The sequence below is a fragment of the Cydia fagiglandana genome, chromosome 7, assembly GCF_963556715.1.
Source record: "Cydia fagiglandana chromosome 7, ilCydFagi1.1, whole genome shotgun sequence".
NCBI classification, from domain to species: Eukaryota; Metazoa; Arthropoda; class Insecta; order Lepidoptera; family Tortricidae; genus Cydia; species Cydia fagiglandana.
Genome location: NC_085938.1, coordinates 8,134,683 through 8,160,192, shown reverse-complemented (window position 1 = coordinate 8,160,192; position 25,510 = coordinate 8,134,683). Strand labels below are relative to the sequence as shown.

The window sequence follows — 25,510 nt, the reverse complement described above, 5'->3', positions numbered from 1 at the left end:
TCAAAAAAAGAATTTTCAAAATCGGTCCAGTAATGACGGAGTTATGGAGTAACAAACATTTAAAAATAATAATAATTCTACATGACATCAAATCTCTCCAAACGGCCTCTACGTGTTGGATCCATATCCCCACGCATGCCTTATAAATGACCGGGCTCGAAAGACCCGAGAGTTTTAAAACGGAGATACAAATAATAATAATAATAAAAAACATACAACCGAATTGATAACCTCCTTCTTTGAGATTTGGAAGTCGGTTAAAAATGCATTAAAATATTCACTATGCAGCCTAATAACTTACAACGTAAATGTTTTAGTGGCGTTTGTTTTTACAACAACAACTTTCATGCATACTAATTGCTTCGCCGAGTTGGCTCGTGGATAGTTTCCCCGTACTTGTTTTCAGAAGTTTTTAACTATGGTAAGAATAGGGCCCGTACCCACTACACCGACCCAAAAAGTTTTCATAGAAAACAAAGTTCGAGACACATACCAGAGTGCTCCTCTACAAATATTGTGCCAGGTGAGACTACATCCTAACTGGGCCAATCCTTTCTGGTCCCGGCAACTCGTGAGTACTGGGAACTTTGAAGGCTTTTCTTTCCCAGAAGTTCAGATGCCTGCTTGGTAAACAAATGAGAAGCATCTTTCGACTTAATTCTGCTATACAATACAACACTCTTCTCTTCTTTATATTTAAGAGCTGTGCTCTTGTCGGTGGAGCAATCTCCAACTCGTCCGATCCTCTGCCAACTCCTTGACCTTCTGATATGACACGACCTGGACTTTTTCTTTTATTTGGTTAAAGTAATTGATTCTTGGTCTTCCTCTTCCTCTCTTTCCCTCTATTTTTCCTTCTATGATGTTCTTTAGGAACATGTCGTGTCGTAGCAGATGTCCAATTAGTACTCCTCTTCTATTTTCTATTGTCTTTATTATGTTTCTTTTCTCGTTAATCCTATCCAGAACCCTAAACAAAACAATACAACACAAATACTTTTTATTACACACCTCATTACAGAAAACAATACAAATAATACAGGAAGAAGAGATTAAACAACAGGCGATCTTATCGCTAAAAAGCGATATATGCTTTGTTAGGAAAAGCTATCTGGACGCAAATTCGATGCATGTGTTTAAGAAATATCGCGAACATACATACACAAACAGACAGAGACTTTGTTTTATATTAAGGTGAGGTAATAAGTTTTAAGATACCTATGTATTTATACTATTTGTTTAGTTAACGGTGTTTGTCAATATTTTTTTTATGAGCTGTCCAATAAAAGCTATTCTATCTATCTATCAATATTGCTGTAAAATATTGCTTATACTATTATCATCAGACCTTAGTTACTACACAACCATCTCATATTGACTTAATACAAGACAGTTCAGTATGACGAAACCGTCAATTATCTTAAGCAAATACCGTCAGTTGGCTCGCAATAACATAATAGATGTGAAATTGTGTATACTAAGTTTGCTCAGGAGTAAGGGACTCTTGTAATAATATAATACCTATTACTTATAGGCCAAGCAATAAGAAGTTATAGAGGGAAATGCTAGGAACACAATTTTTGACTCCGTAGCTTTGTTTGGACTAGTTAGGAGGGGAACATATCAAAAGTCCCCGGCCGTAGCCCCGGTGCTGGGGGGTAGAGGGGGGAAAGAAGGTCTCATTTTTCGGTTTTTCACTTATATCTTGGAAACTTTGCGTCTTAACGACATGACTACTAAGACAAACCAAAAGCTGATAAAATTTGTTACAAGTTTTATTCAGTCAAGTTTTTCGATATCTTTAATAGTTTTTGAGATTTCTGCTCTTGAAAGTTTATTTAAGGCTTTCAATTTTATCTTGATATCTACATTAGTGAAGCTCTTAGGCCGTGTTTGGAATCATTTTCGTATAAGTCGGGGGTGCTGAATTCATTTTTGGTATCACATTGACACCATTCCTAAGAAAAAACACGTAAACTTTAAACAAATATCTTTTTTTTTTAATTCCTCTTCACGCTTAAACCGCTCAACCGATTTAATTGAAATTTGGTGTACAGATATTTCGAGTCCCAAGACAGGACATAAGATATGTTTTATCTCAATAATCATCCTTTAAAGTTGTGAAATGGAGTATGGGGGGAATTCAACTTCGTCGACGAAACTGAATTCCTGAGGTTAATACTGCTTAAGGTAAGGTTTGAAGTCATGTTTGGTATCATTTTCATCTAAATCACAGATGTATACCACCCCAAATTTCATCTAAACCGGTTCAGCGGTTATTGACTCTCCATACAAACTTCCACCCCACTTTTCACACCCTCAAAATATGTTTTTGGTTATAAAAACTATCTTATGTCCTTTGTCGAGACTGAAACTATTTCTATACCAAATTTCAACGAAATTGGTTCAGCTGTTTAAGCGTGAAAAGGGATTTAAAAAAATATGTTTTTTTAAATTTTGGTTTTACTTCGAAATAGTGTCAATGTGATACCATAAATGAATTCAGCACCCCCGATTTATACGAAAATGATACCAAACATGGCCTAACAGCTTCACTGATGTAGATATCAAGATAAAATTAAAATCCCTAAATAAACTTTCAAGAGCGGGTATCTCAAAAACTATTCAAGATATCGAAAAAATTGACAGGATAAAACTTGTAACTAATTTTATCAGCTTTCGGTTTGTCTTAGTAGTCATGTCGCTAAGAAGCAAAGTTTCCAAGATATCAATGAAAAACCGAAAAATTCGACCTTCTTACCCCCCTCTACCCCCCAGCACCGGGGTTACAGCCGGGGACTTTTGATATGTTCACCTCCTAACTAGTCCAAACAAAGTTACGGAGTCAAAAATTGTGTTCCTAGCATTTCCCTCTACAACGTTTTTTGAGCATTCATTTCCTGACCTAGTATTAGTATAATAATGCGGCCGAATTCGAATACTACATGAGAATTTTTCTTCGTCTGGAAGAAAATACAGAAGTGTCCGTTTTTCGACTCTCGTTATGAGACTGGGGTGACAAAGTGATATAACAAACTACTATTTATACACAAAATGACATACTCTATAATAGTTTCCTGGAAAGTTACGCCCTTACAAGAGGTACTTACAGCACATATCATATCGACCTATCCGCGTGAAGCTGTGAGTAGTGAGTAATAACCCAAGCGACAATTTCACTAAGTGGTTAGGGTAGCAACCGGTTATTTATTTTAATCAAAAGGTAACATGGCTCTATATTTATTTTAACAAAATGAAAATGGAAGTTAGGGAAAGCTGAAACCTCGTGATATTTTTTTGTGGTTTATGGTTTTTGTGCCGTATTAGCCACTCACATGCTTTTGGCATTTTTACCAGTCGCTTTTCGGTGAAGGGAACATCGTGAGGAAACCTGCATACATCTGCGAAGAAATGCAAAGGTGTATATGAAGTCCCCATCCGCATTGGGCTAGCGTGGGGACTATAGCCCAAGCCCTCTCGCGCTCGAGAGGAGGCCTATGCCCAGCAGTGGGACGCAGGTATATATGCTGAATTATTATGCTTTTGGCAACTGTAGTTGCCAGCTGTCACCCTTATTTTATCATAATAATAGAGGTCACTGAAAAATATCAATCATGTGAGTGAGGACATTTTCACTTAACTGTGTACCAGTGGCGGCGCGTCCATAAAAGCCGATTCCCACCGGCTTGCCTGTTTTTGGACGTTTGAGCAGAGTTGTAAAGGAAATGTGTAAGCCAAATTAGCCCCGGCTTGCCTATGGATATGTTTGACGCGCCGCCACTGCTGTGTACCATTAACAACCGGCTAGCAATCGTCACAAAATTTACGGTCAATGTCAAACCCCATACATTTTGTCAGGAATGTGACGGTTAGACGGTACTGAAACACGACTTAGGCCCACTTGGACCATCCCACTAACCCTGGGTTAAGCAGTTAAATAATTAAACTAGTGTCATATTGTTCTGGTAACCATGGTAACTTCAGGTTTAACTCGTTAACCCCGGGTTAGGAAATTGGTGCAAGTGGCGCTTGATGAAATTATCCATTAACAAAATAATAGATATAACAAAACTTTATTTAACCCAGTATTATGAAATGTTTTTGCTTCGCTTAGCTCAAGCGACAACCTGTGGCAACATTATTTATAATAAAGTCATACAAAGTATCGCTTACCGCACATACTCGTGCGTGTAATAATTATTCATCTTCCACGTCATTACGTTCTGCGGGTCGGCAAAAACGGGATTAATCACAAGCCGCCGTCATTAACGAATAATGAAAGTGAACAAGTTTTTACACGCTCTGTAGAGAGATTTAATAATACAGTATAATCTATGTAGGCCTGGGAAGAAGCTGAGCAGCTGAAAACGTTACTAAAAGTACGATAAAGTTATTATTAGTAGGTATGTTCAGTTCAAACTTATTTTTTTTTAATTAGGTACATATGTGAATGCTGATACGCAATAAATAATGTGTCAACCCACATTAATTTTTCAATAAAATGTCAACTGTAAGCGTATTTTTTTGAGTTCACATCTTATTGCAAATTGTATGTGGGTTGACACATTATTGCGTATCAGCATCCATGTGTAGTTTGTACCTATATTTAACATCAAGCTTATCCTTCTTAGTATTTTTCATTAGAACATGTTTTTGATTTGGTGATAATGATAAAATCTACCAATTCAGAAACGTTGCATTAACATTAAAATTCTTACGATATTAAATCATGGTCACGAAAACGAGTGTTGCATGTTTCAAATTTAGGAGTATATAAGAACTAGGTAGGTAAATACATATAATTATTTATCACAGTTTTCAGTAACATTCACTACAAAGAAATTTTAATCAGAATCTTCCAGACAGTGAAATATTAAAGTAAAGCAAGCCTTTTGTTTATTCACCCTCATGTTTGTCGCTCGTACACAATGTGTAATTACTTGGCACTTTTTATGGAACCCTTTTTGGTTGCGTTGAAATGTACAAAACGTCCTCTGTAAAAGACATTGTTTCGTTTTTTGAGCCTACCATTACAAAATTAAGGTAAAAGCATAATATGATATAATATATAATAGCATTACGTAGGAAATTTGAAACAAGTGGCGATCAATTAAAACACGTCCGAAGGGAGTGTTTTAAATTGACACGAGTTGCGAATTAAGTACCTATTCGCTCATGTATCGTACAACGTTTTACGATTTATGGCAATAATAGTACATTACTACAGAGGCCGGGACGAAAGGGGTTGCCGGCCGAAGACATATAGACGGCCGAGCGAAGCGAGGCCGGATAGGTCTGAGCGCGGGCAACCCCATTTCCCGCCGAGGTATGTATAGTGCTTTTCTCAAACATGCAATGAAATAAATAAAATAAAAAATCCACGAAACCCAAGTTTTATTTATAGAAAAAACTAAAAGTAAACTACACCCAAAATATAACCAACACGTACCTATATCATTATCACGCGTATGTTTTACACGAGTCGTGTATTTTTACTACCCGTATATTTTCATGTATCTTTGATTTTTTCGCCTTGTATCCGTCTGTCGTTTTCGTCACATAAGTTTACATAGTCTTTCATGTTGATATCATGTTTCACATACATCGTTGCTTTATGCATGGAGTAAATAAGTATAATTTCCACAGTGTTGACGAATTTGTAGTTACATTCATTTAAAATATGCCACAAAATTGTTTCTAATAAACTGTAAGCCATTTTTCTTAGTTTCACAAATAATAAAATTGCCATAATCAACCATATATACATACTTCGTCTTTGACGTGGCGGCAGAGGCAGCAAGTTATTTAAAATCAATTCTGCTTACGCTGCCAATTCCAACACCTACGATTACAATTAATATTAATTTCATTATTTCGTCGGAACTCATATTAAAGTCAAAAAATCAATAACGCACCATAAATCCAATAAACCAGAATGAATATTTTTCAACTTTACCTCCATTACAATTTAAAAAATATAACTACGCGTGTTTGAGTAGACCTTTTTACCGCTAACGTTTAGATGAAATATTTTAAATGTTTTTATTTGTGTAGTTAAATTTATAATTTAAAATTATAGAATGTATTATTTATTAAGTTCATGTTGATTTTATACAAATAAAACTGCAAATTATAGCAAACATTGTTTTTTGTTTTTTTTTATAGGCGTAATGGCAGAGTGTCATTACGAACCATAAAGCAAATACTGCCTGTAGTTTTTTTTTAATGGATGAATGCCACGATGCTGTGTCGCAAATATTTGTGAAATGAAAATTAAAAAAGAGGACTTTGCCGGCCTAGGCCTGCAAGATGTGTATGAAATTCCATTAACGACCTTTTGTCCTAGCCGCACCTGAAACGTCATACTTCGCAGCCTATTATAAGGAACATAACATCAATATTTCATTGCATGTTTGAGAAAATTAATTTTGAAATAAGTAGTCACGTAATGTGCTGATTATCGTACTAGCGCAGTTATAGTATGTACTGTAAAAAATATAAGGTATATTTTTCAAGCATTTCCATATGTACTACCTTGACATCTAGACTCTCCCATAAATATAAATTTGTTCTTTTGAGACAGTAAATAATTATTATAATACGTATTTCATTTCGATTTAATGCACTTGTACAAACCCCAGACAGTTTCATAGAATTATAATTATTTAAATATCGTCGTCGCAAATATCACTTGGTTTACATAGTTGTGCTTGAAATAATTTATTTCTTCAAAAAAATTACTTTTAAGAAATACATAGCAGATCTAATAAACTAGAACCCGTTCTGAGCCATGTGGGGTCCAAAGGACCCCATCACGCTAGCAGCGTTACCCCGCTGTATGGCGATGAAGACCAGCTGTTGGACAAGCCATGACTCATTCCCTTTCTCTGGGCGCTGGCAAAGTTCTCGGAAGGAAGGTTTAACGTGCCTCCCGTCCCCAGGGCCGGGCTGGTCATAGTTAAGTGAGAATATTTCAGGGCAGAATATTTCAGGCGCATGTGTTTGTGGCAGGAAGTGTCGTGCTGCGATTAGACTTTACAGCCATAGGAAAAGGTGTGCCGCACCTCCGATCTCCGACGGCGCACAGACCTCTTCTGAATAAACTGTCGCAGCAACAATCATCTGTCAAGATGCTGTGGCCAATGATGATATGTTTTGATGCAGTGCCACTGAGCCGACTGACTTAGCAGTGTGTCCTACATGAGATGCAGCAAATGTACTCACACAAGTTGCCTATTAGACACCGCCCTCTCTGCCACAGAAGCCCGTCGGGTCGTTTGCCGTCTGTTCGACACAGCCCTGGTCGTTTCAGGAGGCACGGAACACCTACCGAGAGCATCGCTCGACGTATGATTTCGTTTAGAGAATGGTGCCTGGGGAAACGACCGGCGCATATCTAGCAGCTGAGCCCATGGTGGCCGTTCACCACCATCAGGTCATAGATGCAGCAGTGCGCGTTGTAAACCTTGCACCCCAACCTTAAAGTCACTGCGATCCTTAATCATTATCCAAATTTAAACAAATGTTTGCTTGTTTGAAAGTTTAGGTAGTCCGATAAAGTAGGTATTAGGTAAAATAAAGAAAATAAATATAGCCATTATAGCTTGAAACCAGTTTTCCGGCATTATACATAAAATATTCCCTACGATCTAACTATCATAACATCATCATCTGCTAAAATCTTTGCCAACAATTTCTTTCAAGCTTTAAACCCCACTTCGGAAGCATGCATAATAAATCTTTAGGAGACATAGCTTCTTTAAGAAACAGCGATTGCACATTTGAAAGTATAAAAGGTTAAATGAATAATCGTGCTATATTAATCTGGTAGAAGAAATTTTTGTGTAAAGAATCCATAATTATTCTAAGAAGGATTATAATTACAATTTTATAAACTATTTTTTTATAAAAACAAACCAAAATGAAAGCGCATCGTAAGTAAACTAAGTTGGTCGATTGATTCAGTAAATATTATTTACTTTTGTAAAATATTAAATAACTACGTATGAAACGTCCAGGCCAAACGTGTCACAGAAAGGTCAATAAATTAATTAGTAAACACAGACTATAAAAGTATAAGCAATAATACATAGCATTTGTTGAAGTGTACTAACTACGATATTTGCTCTTTGTCAGAATACGACGAAGTTTCCAGCGTAAATTATACAAGATGATCCTAAACCTTCCAGTCGTTAAATGGTGAAACTTTTCAATTACCGCCCAAAGTGCCTTTGGATGTGTTCCAGATTTTCCATTCGACATTTGGATTATTTATTTCCCAAATAAAGAGAAAAAGTCGATGTGGTTGGCATTGGCTACACTGCAGTCAAAAACTAAGGCGCTAGGCACCCTAAGGTACAATGCAAATACTGGCTGTCCTCAAATGAAATCTCGGTAGCTTAGTTGGCAGGCGATGGGCTGGTGATCCAGAGTCGCGAGTTCATGCCTCGCCCGAGACAGTGAATTTTTCAACTTTTAATTTATTTTGAAGGTTTAATAAGAAAATAGGTAGGTAACTTTATTTTATTATTTATTGCGTTTGTTATACAGTCGAGCCCTATAAATTATGTACATTTATTATAAACATGACGTTTACCCAGATTGTGTAAATATCATGCAACATATGTATACTTTATTTTCTTACCGGTACTTATTCATTATTTTGTTTATTATTGAAAATTGCATGTTACTGAGTCATTCAAGTAAAATATCTCGTGAAAACCACACGTAAAAGAAAATTCATATCGTGTGAATTCACAATATATATTTTCTGTCATCGGTAAGGTTTTAAATCTCTTTTTCTGTCGTACTATGATTTATAATTTAGAATTTTCTGCTCGTTTGCTGACTATTACATAAATAAAACTCATACTTATATTTACTTTTTTTTAACACCGTACTCGTTTTAAATTTTGTGTATTCTTTGCAAAATGTATTTTTAGTAAAGATATACCTATAAAGAGGACTTCAATTATTGGTAACGGTGAATGTAAAAAAGGCTGCATATAAGTTTCCAATTAGATTATTCGTCATTCATGATCATTAATTCACAATAAAGTTAAATAATATAAAAATATAATCAAGGAATACGGTATTTTTTACAGATTCAAGTACCTAATTACATACAACAAATGAACCGTTATAAGGGATAGAATAACTATTTATACGGTTTTAACTCCATCTCGAAAAACTTGCAGTAAAAATGTATAAATTCCTATGGGTATTGTTGATGTTATCGAGCTTGGAAGCTAAAAAAGTATCCTTTCACACATTTTATGAGACAGTGTTAACAAAAAAGGAAATACTTCAGCAAGCTAAGGCCAATACCACATTGTAAGTATGTAATTGTTTTAATTGGTAAGTTACTATCTAAGAATTTCTAGCAATCACTAACGGACTGTCATTCAATAAAGCTTAGGTACGAGTAAATACTTGTTGTTATTTTACATATTTACAAATTAAAACCAAAATATTACTTTGCTAATCCGCGTAAAAGATAACGTGCTAGTCAATCAGTGCTAACCCGTTATACTTACTTGCATGTTTTTTACATGCAATTAATGTTCCCACTCTCCCACCACTGTAAGCGATCTCTTCCAGACAACAGGGTAATATAAAGGATGTCCACGGATTTGTGTTATCTACTGAAATAGTGTAATTTCTACTGATAAATAACCTATTTATTTTTAAGTGCCATAATAAAAATAATCTAACGGATCTTTCTGAAACTAAGTCCTAAATATTTGTATCACAGTTGGTGCTCTTCCGAAATCGATCTTCCTTGTGATCCTAATGAATTCAGGCGCTTAGATGGTTCCTGTAACAACTTGGATCATCCAACGATCGGAGCGTCGCACACTCCTTTTGTAAGGTTGCTCCCTCCAGAGTTTGGAAATGGTATGGTACTTCTCGCTACATTGTCAGAAATAATGAGAGACGAAATCTGAATTTGTTATCAATTTTTGTAGATTAAATCACTACACGTACCTTATAAAACAAAGTCCCCCGCCGCGTTTGTCTGTTTGTGTGTGTTTATGTCCGCGATAAACTACACACATACATACATCACTGGCTCAGTGAACCAAAGAGGATCTTGGCCTCTGACACAAGAGAGCACCACTCTGCCCTATTCTGCGCCACTTCGCGCCAGTTGGGTATTCCGAGGGCGGACAGGTCTTTTTGGGCTTCGTCACTTCAGCTGTATCTGGGACGCCCAGACGGATGTTTTCCGCCCGGGTGCCCCACATACGCTCTTCTCACAGCACGATCCTCCGCCATCCTCTCCAGGTGACCTATGTAGAGAGTCGTGTGGCTCAAAACTCAAAATCTTCTTCACTGATTTTCTAGCGATTTTCACCTATCGATAGAGTGATTTTTGAGGAAGGTTTAAGTGTATAATTTGTTAACCCGTGCGAAGCTGGGGCGGGTCGCTAGTAGTAGTACAAGATAGACAAATTTGGCTAAATAGGTATGTTCAAAAATACCTTTATATTATTGTATATGACGTTCTTAATTATTTTTTTTACATCTAGGATTTGAACCTAAACCGGCCCAAGATGGAGGGCCCGAACCCCCAGCCCGACACATTCGCACCACCTTAATAGCCAACGGTATTCGACCAGATCCCATATTCACCATACTCGCGACACATTTCTTTGTATTTATGGCAGCGGATACAGTCAGTATACAAGACACAGGTGAGTGGCAGATCTTTTCGATTTTCTGATTGGTTTTATTATTTCCAGTCGTATCGTATCCTCATTTCTAATGGTTGTGATTACCACTGACGCTTTGCACCACTTTCTTCCAGGCCATTTGCTGGCAACCTTGGAACCCTTGGATCCTGCATATGCCTTTAGTGTGCCTATCCGGATAGGCACTTTTCCTCTACTGTACCGCCAGACTATCTGTTTGGTTACATCAGTTTTTATCTCATGAGTCATTACTTTTCAGTAAATTACGTGGTGTGGAAGCCATACTGCTGTCAACCAAAAGGCAAAACAGATCCAATATGTACCCCTGTTCAAGTTCCAAATGATGATCCTGTCCACAGATTTTCTGATATACGCTGCCTTAATCTAACCAGACCTATAACCTATCAATTTGTTGGATGTACGAAGAATGGAACTGCGCCAGAGCGAGTGAGTTCACTTTTATTTAAATATATGAATAAATAACCATTAATTGTTTACGGTGGAATAGCCAGAGGAATTAAAAATATATATATATTAAAATATTACTTATACCAATCTAGTTTCTTAATTATTTTGTGTATTTTGACAGATTAGTTCAGCGATGCCACTTTTCGACTTGTCGATCATGTACGGCAACAGTTTACAGAACGCTTTAAAGAAAGGCAGATTGTATTACCGAGGTCTACTCAAATACGAAATGGTCGACGGAAGAATGCTTCCACCGAGCACTCGAACCGTACCGAATATTTGCTTGTTAAATCAACCACCCCATGAAACTAGATGTCATGCATCACGTAAGTAACTTATGAGACGCCTATTTACCTAATAAAAATTTAAAATTTGGTTCTAAGATTCTAGAAATATACTTACCTTTTCAATTTCAGCGGAAGATGGAATGAACTCACTTTTAGGCATAAATCTTATTGGCATCTGGTTCTGGCGTAACCATAACAGAATAGCTTCACGTTTGGCGGAGTTAAATCCTTGTTGGAATGATGACAAAATATTTTACACCGCTAGAGATATCAATATAGCTACATATGTGCAAATACTTTACTACGAATTTCTACCCCCGTTATTTGGTAAGAACTTTGAAACATTTATTTCCCAATGACCCACGCTACCCAATATTTCGCCACATGTTGTTTCAGTCAAGATAGCTTTTGAGTTTTTAGAGAAATTCGATCTCACTTTTGGCGGCTTTTGTAAAATTATTGTTTCTATAGTAGCTGCTTGTTCCTCAATTTCAGCAATTTATACTACGATTTATAGTGACGCAACGAATACGAACTCGTCGAATATAAACTTTTTTCGTTTCGTATTCGCCGAATATGAAAACACTGTTCTTATTTTTTTCAGCGTTCATGTCGTATTTCTAACGTAGGTACCTATTAAATACCTACGCTAATCATGCTTTACTAGTTTGTACCTACTTACATGGCAAGTTTAAAGTGTTTAAAAATTCCTGATATAAAATAAATTTTCAAGGTTGGAGTAATCTAAAGGAAGACTCTGTTGTGTCGGAGAGTCGAGGGTTCAGAGACATGTACAACCCAGAAGTAATGCCAACAATATCGTTGGAATTCCCATATATACTCCGATGGGTTCATTTGATGCAAGAAGGAAGGGTTAAGTAAGTTTTATACTGTGAAATGTATTAGGTACTGTGAAAGCTTAATACTACTACGTGCGAGTGTTTAAAGAGATTATTTACCTATTTTACCACATAACGAAACCCTAATTGTGTCTATGCCAAAATATTAAAGATAAGAAATCACTCTTTAGTTACATTAAATTGACGTCAAAACGAAATAAGACTGATAATTATAGAAAACCACGCTCCTTCAAAATTCCGTTTATTGCCAGGTGGTGTCACTAATGCAGCAGGTCTCAGTTCCAACAATTTTGTTCGGCGCTTAGACCTCCAGTTTCTGGTTCAGTTTCCGCAAAGCCATCTACAGATGTGTAGTAGAGTTAGTATGACCGGAGGTTTGGTCAAAGTAACTTCTATTAGATGTGTAGATGGCGTTGAAAATTGATTTTGTGTAGACAACTTCAGTTTTCTTGTTTTATTCGTCTTGTTTTATTGGGCATGAATCATATGTTACTAACAAGAATCACATTACAATTTCACTATTTTAATTACGTTATTTCAGAATGTACGACGAAGCAGGACATTATCTCAAGCAAATGCCTATAGTAAACCTGACGTTACGAACAGGGTGGCTAGTATTAGACAACCACCTTGACGGAATGACGCAAGGGTGTTTCCGGCAGCCGAGCGGCAAACTTGACTACACCATTGACCCAGACGTAAGTTGAAATACATTTCTGGCAAAAATCTAAGTTTTGAAGACACACTTAATTATTACTGACTGACGTATCAGATTGTTGTAATTAGAATAGTTCTAGATAAATTATACACAATTAAACCGTGGTTCCTATACAGAAAAATAATGGTTCGAAAAGATTTCAATTTTTTTTATTAAATCAGCCTAATTGAAAACTATTTATAATTTTAATTAATTGTATATTTTTATTTTTAGATGGGTGAATTGGTTCTTGGAGGTCTACAGCGTGCATCTGATGTTGGTTCTAGTGACTTGGAAAAGGGCAGATATAATAATTTCCCGCCTTACATTGAATACATAAAGTATTGTACCGGACAATATATTGAAAATTTTGATGACCTTGTGGACTTGATCGAACCTGATGTAAGTAAATTTAAAACATTTAACATGAGTACTACAGCGGAAGCACTGATAATTTTATTGTGAGATTGTATATTCCGAAAAAATGGGAAGGGATGTGGTTTCATAATTTCCAAAATTTTAGCATCTATTGAAATCTGCAATCTTGGCAATATTACCTGAACAACGCGGTAACTGAATGACGTAGAATGCATCGTTATGTGCAGTAGAATAGGAACTTCATTGTATTTATCTGATATCTAAGAGTTATGGTTTGATCCGTGTCAATCACCGAAAACCGTGAGACAGTGTGTAAAGTAGTACTTAATATTTTGCTTTAATTATATATGTATTTTTTTTAGAAACTGGACCTTCTTCAAGAATTATACCAACATGTGAGAGACATTGATTTATTGGCAGGCACTTGGGTTGAGAACCCGATTGAGGGCGGTTTTGTACCACCTACATTCTACAGTATAGTAGTCGATCAGCTTATAAGGAGTATGGTATCTGATAGACATTGGTATGAGCGACCAAACCGACCAAACGCCTTCACGTTAGGTAAGTAAAATATTTCTAAAACGATAGTCATCAAGCACGCTTCATAATGAATGGCATTTTTTTACTTCATGCTTCAAAAATTTATGAAATTTAGTGGTATAGAGAATGAGATGGCATGGGTCAGCATAAATAAGTAGGTACACGTTAGTTTTATCCCAGGACAATCATCCCAGGGAGGCACCTGGCGACATCTACCGCACTGGCACTGATGTCTGAAATCGTATAGACAATCATTCGCGTTATATATAATATGAATCTTTTTAATCGCAGCATTAACCGTATGCTAGGTCAGACGGTAGGACGTTCAATAATATTGTCATAAGTTATAATGTCGTAATTACTTACAGAACAACTTCTAGAAATTCGAAAAGCATCAATATCCAGGGTTCTTTGTGATGTAGGAGACACAGTGACTCGAATACAACGACGAGGATTTGAACGCGCAGGGCCGAAGTAAGTATACCTATTATATTGATTATTTATATTTGTACAACATGATTAATAAACTAAGAAATCATCATATACACAATTCAACTCAGAAGCGAAAATAAACACTCGATCTCTAGCTACATCAACATAGCCATGTTTTTAGGTTTCCTAACTTTTTCCTCGTATATCGCCTTCGGATATTTTGTACACCTTTAATTTTCCCCTCGTATAGAGTTTCTAATAAAATATTTATGTGTGTTCCAGAAATAGGATGGTTAGCTGTAATGCCATCGAGCAAATAGACCTGACGGCATGGGAGGACTATTCCTGTTCCTGCTAGATTTAATACAATAACCATTTTCAAGATTTTTCATTTAATTTCATTTCATTCAAGATGATCAACCATTATTTTTAACATAAGTAGGTATAAAAACATGTTTTGTTTTAGTTGTATTTGCTTATGAGTAGGTTTGTGGGAGCCCTAAAACCAGTGTCGTGTCTATGACACGGCTTATCCTGAGCGGCATCCAATTCGGTGTATCTGTAATTAATTACTTTGTCATTTCATTAGGTTAAGCCTACTGTACCTATCTAGCGTGTTTTTTTATGTCTTCTAGAATACCTACTAATGGCTATCTTTTAATAAATCATAATTGTAATTTATGACAATAGTCTGTAATTCTACAACCTCAACTAGAAGATTCAATATATATGTTACTGTTTTTCTATGCATACTTACAAACATGTAAGTTTCTTAATGATTTACATTCTGACAGTCTATATTTTCCCGCTTTCAACATAAGACAAGGTGAACACATTTTGCTTTTGAAAGCTCTACTTGCATTATTAGTATGAATTTGCCGCCACCACTAACCGCCGCTACCGGCGCTGACAACTAATTTGTGGTCGCCAATTAGAGCCCCGCAAATTGGAACAGAGGGGTGAAACAGATAGATAACTACACATTTTAAAATTTTGGCAGAGGCGGTGTAAGAGTATCTTTATAAGCACCAGAGTAAGGTCGAATTTGTCGGCATACATACTGTAAATAAATGCACCCACCTTTCTATTAATATATGTACCTATCGACGCTTAAGAAACAATACTGTCTAAATAACAAATAATTTAAAATTTAGACAATTACGGCATGCTATTCGTTATTTTTTTCTGCACCTAACTGCATTAAAAGGTAAAAAACGTCAAAAATGTTAGTTAGACAGTATTGATTCTTAAGCTTCGCTATGTAACGTCAGACCCCTTTTTTAAATGCGTAAGCAGGTCAAAAAGAAAAGTATTTCACGAGTGTTAGAAATATTGAAATTTTTAAACTATCGCCAAGGAGGAGTTTTGGCCGAAGGGTGTCAAGTTCCGGCGGTTCCGCGGCCGGCTCCCTGACACTGCGGGGTTGCGAACTGCATCGCAGCTATAATTTTGTTTCTAGTTTTAAGATATATTTTGTATTAATATGTATGCTAGTTTTAAGGTATTTATCTATGGGCCAATAGTTGCCTGAAAATAAATGTTTTCATTCATTCATTCATTATGCCTAATTTAAGAACTGTCGCCGCGTGGTGAGTAAGAATTAACAGTAAATTGGAAATACATAGGTCACAGACACTCAGCTTAATCGCATATATTTTGTTTCTGTTCCGCCGTAAGTAGAAGCGAAGCAGATGATTTAACCTCTAGCCGCCCAGAGACCTATAAAAAGGTCTCCAGTTCCATTCTAATTTGAACATTGTGTTGACAAAATGAAATTTCATTTCGCTTGGCAAGGTTTGACGTATAGGCGGCTAGAGGATAAGTTCGAGACATGCACTTATATATTGTCACTGTTATTTAACAGAAAGAGAGTGCATAGTGAGAACTTTCGTCATTATGCACTTTAGCAGATATCTTATAGTATTTATGTTATGACTTAAGAAAAAATGTGTTTAATGAAAATTGTAAAAATAATTCCGATTTTCATTAGAATGCAAACAGCAGCATTAAGTACCTACTTAACTTCAGCAACAAAGCAGGCCGGACGGTGGAAAATCGTCCGGTATTGGAATTTCCTTTAAACTCGACGTAATGAGATGGGCCTAAAGAGGGTTAAAGAACGACAGGAGGAAGAATTAATTTATTCTGGGGCACCCCTATTCTGATGAATTCGACTGTCGTATTTGAAAGCTTTTAAAAAGTAAGTACACAAAATTCTAATAAGAAATGAGAAAATACGTAATTTTATATTGGTGCTGAAATAATTATACTACTTAGGTACCTACCGACCGTAAAATGAACTGGTATGTGGTATGTAAGTACCTGAAAGTCCCAAGAACCTACCTATTTAGAGATTGTACAATGAGATTTTATTTACTTTTTAGTATTCTATACATCAGTTTTTTTGTGGCTATGCTACAATGACCAATGGTGTTCGAAAACTTTTAACCAGATTACAGTTATTTTCCTAATTAAACAGTCCAGAGGTTACCTACCTTACTTACTTTTGTGGCATGTAAACTACCTAGTTTACATGCCACAAAAGTAAAAAACATATAGTGGTATAAAAATATCACAGCACGAAGAAAAAGATGCAGTTTACCGAAATAAATTTTCTATCGTTTTAATAGACATTACAACCGCTGTCTGTTACCCTATGTAAAATATTCGCCGAGACCAAATATCACTTAAGAAACCGTTCGAAATATTTCGTCCGCTTTTCGATAGGGGTTCCTCGATCAATATAAGAATCCCCTTAACTACTGGAGTGTGAAATTGAAAGCGAAGTCATTAATGGCTGAACTAATCTTGGAAAAATTCATCTAATTATTTTTATTACTCGATGACACGAATTATTATTATTACTGTAGAAGGTGGATATATTGTTATAGGAGTTATCGTTAATAGAATAATATCTTTCAGGAATATTAGAAGTGAAATTTACTTTAAAAATATGTAATTATTATATTATATTTAGAAGTTTTTTGGCTTAAACGAGTTCTTGATAAAATAAAGTACCTATCTATATAACTGTTATCGATAAAATATCTCAACATCGCAGAAAAATATTACTTAAATATATTTTAAAGATAAAGGTGATAGAGTTAGACCAAGATCAGTTTGCAGCGATTTTGATAGCCTTCGCAGTGCTAGTGTTATTTTAAACGTCAAGCTTCTGTGAAATTATGACGTATAAATAACACTTGCCCTGCGTGGGCTATCAAAATCGCTGCAGACTTTTCTTGGTGTATCTCTATATATACTGCACGGACTGAAACTATAGAAATATTTCACATAGGCAATACGGATGTGTTCACATGAAAATAATTAACGATCCCTAGAAAGCACTGTTTATTAATGTTATTCATGAAAACTTATAAATGTTCAAATGAACACCCATCGCAAATAGTTCTTAATGACAAGCTCAAAAGCCGACTTCTCACTGCCTGTATTAAATTCTGAAAATACCAACAGGTTAATAGTATCACGATTTTACTAACCTAATCTTAAGGTTTCAAATCGAACAGCAGCAGTTTTGCCAAACGCATTAAGCGTTGCACTTACCGCCTATGAACTAACTTATATTTGCGTTTCGAAAAACAATAACCAGACTAAATTGAACCTTAATGAAATTTCACGCAAAACCGAACCTGGTTGGTATTAGCAGAATCGTAAGGGCCAGATATAATGGTTTGAGGCTTATGAATAGGCAATATCTTGTCCTGAGGCGCTTGCCGCTTTACACTGGTTAATGACAGTTGTATGGGCGAGTTATGCAGATTAATGCCAATTTTGTGGTACTGCAATAAATATGTATACAAGTTTATGTTCTAACGGATGTTTATTTTCTAGAAAAATATATTGATGGTCTAGGAAGTAGTTAACAAAGAAGTGATCTATCTCAACTTAATGGAAGTATAAGTGAAATTGAACTTGAAGGGACGTATCAGTATTTTCATGCTCTCTGAAATCTTTCTGCAAACCAAACGTCCTGGTGGATTTTCACTTAGATAAGTTAATTTAATGCTACAAATAGAATTATTATTTACTTATAGCAAGTTTGTTACGCAATAGAAAGCACGCATTGATATTGTAATAATAGATTCACTGATTTAAATTTTTACGATTTTTAGACATTATTAAATCTTAAAACTTAAATACGCGATTTAGTCCCGTTGTACAATTTAATAATTGTAATAGATTATCGTATGTAATTTTAATTAGCTTTAAAGTCTTTATGATGACAAGCTCCTACCTAAAAAAAATACGCGGTCATATTTAAGTGTAACTTTAAGAAACTTCTTAATGAATGATTACACGGATAAAGCTGCTACCACTAACTAAACACTGGTTTTTTAGCTTTCAAACGACAGCCAAAGGCAATAGTTTCGATATAGGCATATAAGACCTACACAGATTTTCTAAGAATTTCCCAGCACACATTATACAGTATATTACACAGTAGGTACATTTATTCCACACGAGCGCATAAGGCCGGACGCAGACGGCCCGGTACATTTACCACACACGCCATTGCCCACAAATGAAGCGAGAAACGTCTCAATCCAGGGAAGCCAATGTTTATTTTATTCCGGTTCGCGTTTTCAGGACGTCCGCTAACATCAAATGTTTTACGCGGGATTCATTCATTCGTGGTAATCATATTTTAAAGATAAAACAATATTGTTTAGAAGATTTTAACATGTTTTTGAATTAAGATTTAAATTTTGTCATGACATTGCACGATTGTCACCTACATGGACTACGTTCTCGAATTATCGTAGTCAAGTGGATTGTAAATTAAATTCGAAATACAATAGCGCCATGACAACTGGTCAGTGGTCGTTTTGTCTCGATAGCCCGACAAAGAAATTGACCCCACTTTAATTTTACTTGGACTTACCTCTTGTTGTTCCCCTGTTCAGCATTTCTCTCTTCTTCTCCCGAGTTCTCTTTTAACACTTTGACATCCTGAAAAATATGCATATTTATTTTTCTGTATGGATATATAAATTACGGTACAAAAAAGTAGAAGCGAATGAAGTCAAGGTATGTAAGGTAGGTATGTCATTCTCTAGCAGTCAACCATACGTTGTTGGTCTCGTAATAATCGAGTCTTATTGTCAAACTATGTTGATACGCAACCACATCGATAATATATAAAATAAAATACAGGATTGAAAGAATACAAACAAAATCTTGAGTATCTTGCCTCCGGAAACGTATTTTTATTTTTATTGTAAAAATAACGAGAGACTGTATATATAGGTAAACATTATTAAACATATTGCACTACTCAAACAAACGTGACATTTCGGTTTCTAGTGACCAGCTTTATTAATTCCTCCAAAATCAGATACTTGAACATCTTTACCACTAAACCCTACGCCCAATATTAAGCCTAATAATAAACTAGATAACGCTGATAATAAAACAGCAATATCTAAGTTCAATGGGCAAATAACTGGTTGGAATTGAGATACGAAGAGGACACGTGCGAGTTATTGCCTCACAAGTGTTTGGACAAACTAAAATATTGCTTATTTGGGCGGAAAATTTTCCAAAGGGACCCAGTCGGAATGACCTAGCAAAAGTTGGGAATTTATTGGCTGGTGTCGATTGATTAATAGTTGCAACCCTGCTGCTAAGTATAGAAATATAAGTTAAGATCGATGGTCTTCAAACGCTGACCGTGTTAGCACAATAGGTTATGAATATTGTGATTAACGATACGATCATGCGGTATTTTGTTATTATTATTAAAATATTAGATTATACTCGCAGTAATACGGGTAATAATGAATATAAAAACCTTCTAAAAATACTTAAAAAAAAAGACTGCAGGAAGCCGAAGAAGTGGCGAAATATTAAGTACATAAAGTTATTTAAACGTAGTTAATTCAGTCGATACCTACAGTCCATATTTATTTTAGTTGGTAGGTACTTGAATAAATAGTGATATTCTACAAAACAATTAACTATTATCTAGTTTCTAATAATGATTGCCTGTCTCCTAGTTGCAATGTTGGCCACACAAGATCTCATTTTTTTTCAACCCGGGTATTGTTTGACATGGTATGACATATAATATAAGGCAATGTTGAACAAGCATAAAGTAACTGCGTTATCAAGAAAAGCTCATTAATTTTTTTTGTCAAGTAGTTTTATCAAAGTTAAGAATATTTGTCTTAATTTTACTGACTTTGTCGATGTTCATGGTAACCACCAACACTTAAAATAGCGCGAACGCCAGTTCACGGTGCATTGCGTCGCGCACGCGCAACTGGCTTCCTTAACGAACTGCGAAATTGTACAAACGAACAAGAGATTCCTCGAAACGGATGTTTATTGATATATTTTCGTTTAAAATTCTTTGTTTTTGTACAACTGAAGACGTAAATAGTCTTTGTCTTGATTTTTAATACAGAGCTTGTATAGTCGACGTCAAAGATATAAACTTTTTTACCATCCTCCTTTGTAATAAGGCGAAAAATGTAATATAATATCTTTGACTGTACCTCCGAATAACAAGAAATGATGACCAGTATTTTTTTATTTAAATTTAGGATTAGTGTTAGGGAGAACTACCAGCTTTAAAACTTACAATAGACAACAAGATTAAAACAGGAAGACAATTACAGGAACTATACTATGGAAATAATTTCAAATTTAGCAAATATTGATTCATCGTCACAGTCCTGTGGACACCTATTTTATATGAACACTGCGTTTTTGATCATATACGGTTATTATTTTCCCAAGATTTAGAGCCAGTTGCACTAACCACATTTGACAGACTGATCACCGTCAGCCGGCGCGCCCCAGCGTTTTTTTATGAAACTTTCCATACATAAAAATTTAGCGAACTCTTTAACGATACGAACAGTTTGGTGCAACCGACCCTTAAAGTAGATGTCCAAGTGCTCGTCACTTACATCATTTCATTACCAAGAAAAGTGGCACTAGGGTGTAATTTTATTAGTCATTATCATTGGGATGTTTTACCTTACCTCAATTTACACATCCACTGTCAAATATTATTGTGATACATTTATCGGGAAATCCGCTAGGCGATGCTAAAGTAAACAAATACACAAAAAAACTTGACTTTGTTATTTTTATGATTGGTCCTCGGGTTATGTAGGTCATCTCAGCTTTATCAGCCAACTTGAAAGACCCGTATCCTTTGAAGCACCCCTTTGAAGTTATAAGATTTATAAGAAGGTTGTTACTTCCCCGTTTTGGTAAGAGATATGTTAAGCTTGGGCTATATTACGGGGTTGAAGTCTTCATATGAGATGATCTTTTTTAACGATTATATATTTGCATATTTTATAACTAATCAGATTACATTCGTATCCATAAAAGGTATCAATGTTTTATATAAGCGCTAGCCTTGCAAACTTTTTATTATTCGCTAAATGAGAACATGTCTTTATGACGTCATTAGGGTATCATTCTTGATGTGTATTTTTACATGTGATATGTGTAATAGAGGCCAGTTAATGATTAAAATAACCCACGGTACATAAATATACTATGTATCTGTGACCCAGAAATCCTTTACAGGAAACCAAACATCGGCAAAGTCAAGTGTTTGCCCGAATAAAGGAAAAGTTACTGGTCCCGTATATATATTGCCAAGGGTTTTCGGTAACTCCACTGGAGTGCCTTAAGGACTCTCTTTTGTTTTTGTTTTGTAGATGAAATGAAAAATCGATTTAAGTGTAATCTTAAAATTACTGAAGATTTTTAGTCAGAGTAGGTACATTTAGAATTTTATATTCAATACTACAGTATTGTCGTATCAATAGGTATTTAAATATGTGAGTATATGTATAACCTATGAATATGCTACATTGTTTCTTGATGTAATAGTCCATAATAAATTTCGTTGACTAAACTCGAACTTAATTAAACTAAATCCAAAACAAAAAGAAACGAACATACCTACATTATACAGTATGCCCCAAAAGTACGTTGACAACATCTGTGTTTATGTATAAAGGATAATTTTTGGAAGATAATTCTTTTCGATTTAGTTAGATGATCGTAGTTTTAAATTTTAATAACATTTTGTAAAAGACGTCTAAGTAAGAAACTTATTCCTAAAAATTTCCATTCCCTGTAAGTGCAGCTATAACTCTTCATCCGTCCATAAAATGTGTAATAATTTGGGATTAAGTAATTCAAATAATATTACACCAGTGAAAAATCATTCAAAGTTATCAACTGGATACAAATTATCATGTTATTTTGGCAAAGACCCACAATGTCCGTAACATTACATTTGTTCACAAAATCGTTCGAAAATTCACCAATGATTACGAATTTCCTTTTATTTCCCCGGTAAAGTGAAAAGCCAATCTCGCTGAACTGTCGTCGAGCACGGCTCCCCTATTTTTCTTCCTACAACTCGTTCCACCCATAAAATTGAGTTAGCCCAACGGTTAATACTTTTGGCAAACAACTTCGCATTGGACCTACGTGGTTACTTCTGTTTTCCAACAGTAACACGGTGTTTTATGGACAGTTGATTATGGTTAAGCCTTCGGCGCTCTTATGCATAAGTAGAGGTTAGTATAGTACTTATTGTTATGGAGGTCTGTAAGTGCAAATTGGCACTTAATAAGTTGAATAATGTCAGCAGCAGGGTTACGCACTATAATCCTTTTTGCGCGCAACATACAACTGAAGTAGAAAAGAAGAATACCTAACACTTCTAGGTGTGACAGTTCAAGTCAGTCGCGTTAGCTATAAATAAAAAGATAAACCGCACAAAAATTCGAAACGAAATATTAATTTTGAACATTATGTATTATTTCACTCGAAAATGTAATTTTAAAATTAATAACTTCCCCAACAAATTTAATGTCCCCCGTGTCTGAAACCGTTAAACTCGGGGTCGGACCTAAATCGTTCAGCAATGTAGGTCATGCCGCATTGGACCACCTACATCACTGCTCTGAATGTGCACGTCGCTTATATTGAATAATTGTTTACGTGTATCCAAAGATTTGTATATATACCTAAATCTGAAACATTTTCAAAAGTTTATCAAATGTAGGTAAAGTATTGTATATGTAGGTAAACTATAAGTATTTGTGTTTATGTTAAATTACTAATGAGTCTAATGAAAAAATTCAAAGATTATTTATTTCCTAAATATTGTTTACTTTTACTTTCTGCTCCGTCAATAAGGCAGAAAATTTAATTTTGTTTGTTAAAATGGTTACCTATGCGTATGCGGTACTGTATTTAGTTCGAAGTTCAATCGAAATTAAATGCGTTTATTTGCTCATCATGATATATGATCAATGACAACCAATCACATTAATAATAATCCACGCTGCAAAAATAATCGCTGATTGACAATCAATCCGTATATGTATAGTTGACTGTTGACCGACTGTGTTTAAAATGATTTGAGGTAATTTAATAGCTTACACAGATCATCAATTTTCCGTGTAGGTACAACTTTACACTACATTTTTGATAAGAACACAATATATGTTTTATATCCTGCTACCCCAAGGTTGTCTGGAAGAGATCGCTTACAGCGATCAGACCGCCTGTTGCTAACTTTATTTACACTGTAAATCTGTTATTGTATTTTTCTTTGTGGTGCAATAAAGTGTATGTTTACTTACTTTATCTACGCACATATCATTACTGCTCTAAAATGCATTCAGAAACCATAGGAAATGACCAGCATTATTACAACCAATTTTACTATGAGAACTTTCTTATCTGTGGTAGTAGGTAAAATTTGTACTTTAAAGTTATAACTTTACAGATTTTTGTAAGGTTATGAGTTTAAATTTGGAACAGCTGTCAAAACTCATGTGGGCGTCTATTCTAGTATCCATAGATATTAAAACAATTATCGATACGAAACGTCAATTCGGTATATTTTTTTAATATAAACCGTACGGCATTTGATCTCGAGTGGCATGAGAATAGGGACTTCATTCGTTTGTCTATGAATTAAAAAAAAAACTACGGATGCGTGACATTTGTGAAAAAAGTTTTCATTTACCACCATTTGACTTACAGTTTATCTTTTAATTAGTTTTCGGTATAAAATTAATTTGATAGGCATAATAGTTTTTTAGGGTTCCGTACCCAAACGGTAAAACGGGACCCTATTACTAAGACTTCGCTGTCCGTCCGTCCGTCCGTCCGTCCGTCCGTCTGTCCGTCTGTCCGTCTGTCCGTCCGTCCGTCCGTCCGTCCGTCCGTCTGTCACCAGGCTGTATCTCACGAACCGTGATAGCTAGACAGTTGAAATTTTCACAGATGATGTATTTCTGTTGCCGCTATAACAACAAATACTAAAAACAGAATAAAATAAACATTTAAATGGGGCTCCCATACAACAAACGTGATATTTGACCAAAGTGAAGCAACGTCGGGAGTGGTCAGTACTTGGATGGGTGACCGTTTTTTTTTTTGCTTTTTTTGTTTTTTTTGTTTTTTTTTTGCATTATGGTATGGAACCCTTCGTGCGCGAGTCCGACTCGCACTTGCCCGGTTTTTTTAACCAAACTTTAAGCAAAAGTTTCGTGTAAAATGAGTGATAAAAAAATATTTAGGAGACGCCACCTCTCAAATCTGCGAGCAACGATGGATGTGGGCTGAAATATGAGGTTAGTGAATATATAATAGAAGGTAATAATATGTGTGTAGATAAAGTAGTGTATGTAACTGTACATAATTAGGCATTAAAACACTCGTGTGATCCTTTTAAGAACCCACACTCGTATTTTAATGCCTTTCATTATGTAGCAGTCACATAAACTACTATATATGGATAGATGAATATATGGATAAATAAAATAAATAGATACCTACCTAAATGCTGAATGCCGTCAGACCGCACAGAATAGGACCGAATGGCGAAATCTTATGGCTCCTCTACACGATAGGCCAACGCCGGCCACTCCAAGGGACGCATTTATGCGTTAGAGGGAGCATGTAATATTGCTATGTTATTCTACCGCACGGCTGCGTCCCTTGGAGTGGCCGGCGTTGGCCCATCGTGTAGAGGAGCCATTAGTGTCGGAGGCCATGATCCACTTCGGATCTCTGAGCGGGCGAAGTAAGTAAGTACGTAATGCTACCATATTTAGCATCAATGTAAAATTATCATTT

The 25,510-nt window shown here is 35.6% G+C and overlaps 1 protein-coding gene across 1 annotated transcript; it reads left to right on the top strand.

Moving 5' to 3' along the window:
* The first annotated feature begins 9,202 nt into the window (after nucleotides 1-9,202).
* On the top strand, nucleotides 9,203-14,714 carry LOC134666187 (peroxidase-like). Its single transcript, XM_063523338.1, has 12 exons — nucleotides 9,203-9,333; nucleotides 9,755-9,897; nucleotides 10,533-10,697; nucleotides 10,954-11,141; nucleotides 11,284-11,488; nucleotides 11,579-11,776; nucleotides 12,183-12,327; nucleotides 12,851-13,007; nucleotides 13,241-13,408; nucleotides 13,747-13,945; nucleotides 14,293-14,398; nucleotides 14,639-14,714. The coding sequence occupies exons 1-12, from the start codon at nucleotides 9,203-9,205 to the stop codon at nucleotides 14,712-14,714; spliced, it is 1,881 nt and encodes a 626-aa protein (XP_063379408.1).
* Nucleotides 14,715-25,510: the final 10,796 nt, after the last annotated feature.

Excerpts from the sequence above, each read along its gene's own strand:
- LOC134666187 (XM_063523338.1), top strand. The coding sequence starts at position 9,203 with ATGTATAAATTCCTATGGGTATTGTTGATGTTATCGAGCTTGGAAGCT. Across the intron at positions 9,334-9,754 it reads GCTAAGGCCAATACCACATT|TTGGTGCTCTTCCGAAATCG; the intron begins GTAAGTATGTAA and ends TTTGTATCACAG. Across the intron at positions 13,008-13,240 it reads ACTACACCATTGACCCAGAC|ATGGGTGAATTGGTTCTTGG; the intron begins GTAAGTTGAAAT and ends TTTTATTTTTAG.